Consider the following 2,678-nt stretch of genomic DNA (forward strand, 5'->3'; position numbering starts at 1 on the left):
TGTATGCAGAGGGTTGATGGGCAGTGTTTACCAGTGGTATGTTCATACTCAGGAGAAGGCAGTGCTTGCCAGGAACCAGTGGATTGACTCCAATGGGTCTTGGTGTGGGTTTATGTGGCATGAAAATGAGGAAAGTAAAAAAAAACATATGAAGGAACTAAAGAGAGTCAAGCGGATGACAATGAGAATAACCATATTTAAAGAACTAAAGGGAAAAAATGAAGTGGATATAGATTTGTGTAATAGTAGAACATTCTTTGGTTTGGATGTGAAATACTTTGCATACCAAAGACTGTAAAATTGCTTTGGCTCAGGTTAAACCTTATCTCATGAGAAAGAATAACCTTGGAGATCTCCACAAACTGGTTTTGGTGGGAGGTTTTATCCTTTCACATGTGATTTCCTTCTTGGTGTTTTCTTTTTGCCTAATTGGGTAAAATATCTCAAAAGATTCAACCCATGCAGGCCAGACAAGGCCAAAAACCTTTTTAGAGTGACTCAATCAAGAAGTGATCAATATTCTAGTATATCCATTATGACAATCAACAAAACCTTTCACCAGTGTTTTTTCATCTCCTCAAATCATTCCTAAGAAACAATTATTAACCTTTGTTAAAATATTTGATCTCCGTCAAATACTCTTCTACAAGAAAATTCCTTGCTAAATTTCAGTAGGATGAAGTCTTTTCAGAGACTGTCTAGTAGTTTTTGAATGATGTGTATGCATCATTCACAACAAAAATTACACCATAAATTGGCTAGTATTGAATTATTGAAGTGGACTTGATCTGCATACTTATGAAAAAAGAAAACAATTTTGATGTTGAGGATCTTTAATAGAACTCAGAATGAGCTCAAGTATCATTGTTTTGAAACCAATACCTTCATATAACTGTTTTGGAATGATTGGATTAGTGATTGAGATATCAGTCAATTGAACCAAGACTTGAGAACCTGGAGTGAAGATATATGACTCAATGGAAGTGATTGTTCACGACTATGTGAAGCTTGAAAGGATGAATATCAATGTAAGCTTATTGTTCAAATATGTGGATTTAATATCCAAAGATTCAATCATATATTCATAGTCATTAGGGGGTTTCAAGTTTGTTTCTTTTTTATGTATTTTTTAGAACTTTGGGAGTATGGTATATGAAATTGCCTCTCATAATTGCTGACTACTTTCACCCTGCATGACGCTGTAGACCGGTCTTCTGAAAAAGCAGAGTGATCTAGGCACTAGATGAAAATGCAGAAGACAAAAATCAAGTCTTTGTCACCTCTACTTCTAAATCCTCTTTTGGCAGTCCGGATGAGCCCAGATGAGTGAGATGACCAATAACACATTTTGTTCAGACACAAAACACATTCAAAAAGATTGACAAAGCATGGCTGTGAAGCTACGTATACACATAAGCTACACCAAGATTTCTAGTGGTGACACTGAAAAGATATTGAACAGATATCATTTGTGACAGGAGATGGGATTGAAAAGAGAAAAATTGCGAAATGTCCAGCGAAAAATCAACTGAAGGCAGAAAGACATCCAGATATGCACCACAGATAGCTAGGCCGTGATATTCATCCATGATGTACACCAATCACTGATTCATTCAATGAAGTACCAATTTGTGGTGACCCGGCTTGGCTAAGCTGACTTTCTCTAGCCTCGTGAGTTGGTTTTCCATACACTTTTTCAATCCTTCCTAGGTAAGCAAGGACCATCTTCTCACTCACACTCTTCCAAAAATATTCTCCTACAGCTGCATGTAAGGGGCTAGCAAAGGCGAAGGCGAGTTGTAAGGAGATATAAGTTGAAGTTGAACCATCATTAGCAGGAAGTTTCTTGGATGAGATCTCTTCAGGTGAGCGGAAGGTCCAAGTCGAAGTCAAACACTTGAATAGTGGGGAGTCACCTGCGGTTGCCTATACAGTGTTATATTTTTAGCTCACTATATTCATTCAATCAATCCGGCAGTTTAGAGAATTCACTTTGACCATTTCCCATTTTCGACACTCCACCTGACTTGTGTAACGCTCTTCAAAGGCCTTGAATCCGATCACAAGCTCCTGTTGAATGAGATGTGTCTCCCCAGCGTATCCACCTTGCATCCACGGTTTGTCATCTTTGTTCACCTGGTCCGTGGATTCGCTCTCGTTCAATGCTTTATGACTGATGACCTTTGATCCAAGACAATATGGTAGATATTGTGGATACGCTTCTACATCAGCGATCAAAGTGTACAGTTGTTTCTTCGAATACCTGCTCATATGGTAAGCAAAGAGAAGCATCTAATCAGCTTTTCCACGGGATCATGGCAGCCTAGTCATAGTGAAGCTTACGGTAAGCGCTTTGTCACCTCATAAATCAAAACCCCACCTCGCTTGCGATATCGACTTTGGGTAGACCAGGGATCGGTTTCGACTTTATCAACTTCGTGAGGAGTCGTTTGAGTAGAACGTGGAACTGAAGGAAGTCTGAAAAAGCCCCTAGCCCCGCTGAGGACCGAACCATGGGGTTTGATGCACAGATGATATGATGGTTGACCGATCCGACGAAGGACACTATCTACGAATGCCATGATTGTATTTGTGGTTGCGATGGTAAATTAGATAGCTATTGGAAGCTTGCGATGAAATGAGACTAATGCCTTTAAAAGTAGGCAGTCTGAGTTCGA

General features: G+C 39.4%; 1 protein-coding gene across 1 annotated transcript; it reads right to left on the bottom strand.

Annotated features, from left to right (window-relative positions):
- Positions 1–1,581: 1,581 nt before the first annotated feature.
- Positions 1,582–2,582, bottom strand: MELLADRAFT_65797 (uncharacterized protein; the record flags this gene model as incomplete). The annotated part of the gene is made up of 3 exons (XM_007413582.1): positions 1,582–1,926; positions 1,993–2,263; positions 2,344–2,582. 3 exons carry the CDS (start codon positions 2,580–2,582, stop codon positions 1,582–1,584), a joined length of 855 nt encoding a protein of 284 aa, XP_007413644.1.
- Positions 2,583–2,678: the final 96 nt, after the last annotated feature.

Source organism: Melampsora larici-populina, assembly GCF_000204055.1.
Source record: "Melampsora larici-populina 98AG31 unplaced genomic scaffold MELLAscaffold_37, whole genome shotgun sequence".
In the NCBI taxonomy this organism is placed as follows: Eukaryota; Fungi; Basidiomycota; class Pucciniomycetes; order Pucciniales; family Melampsoraceae; genus Melampsora; species Melampsora laricis-populina.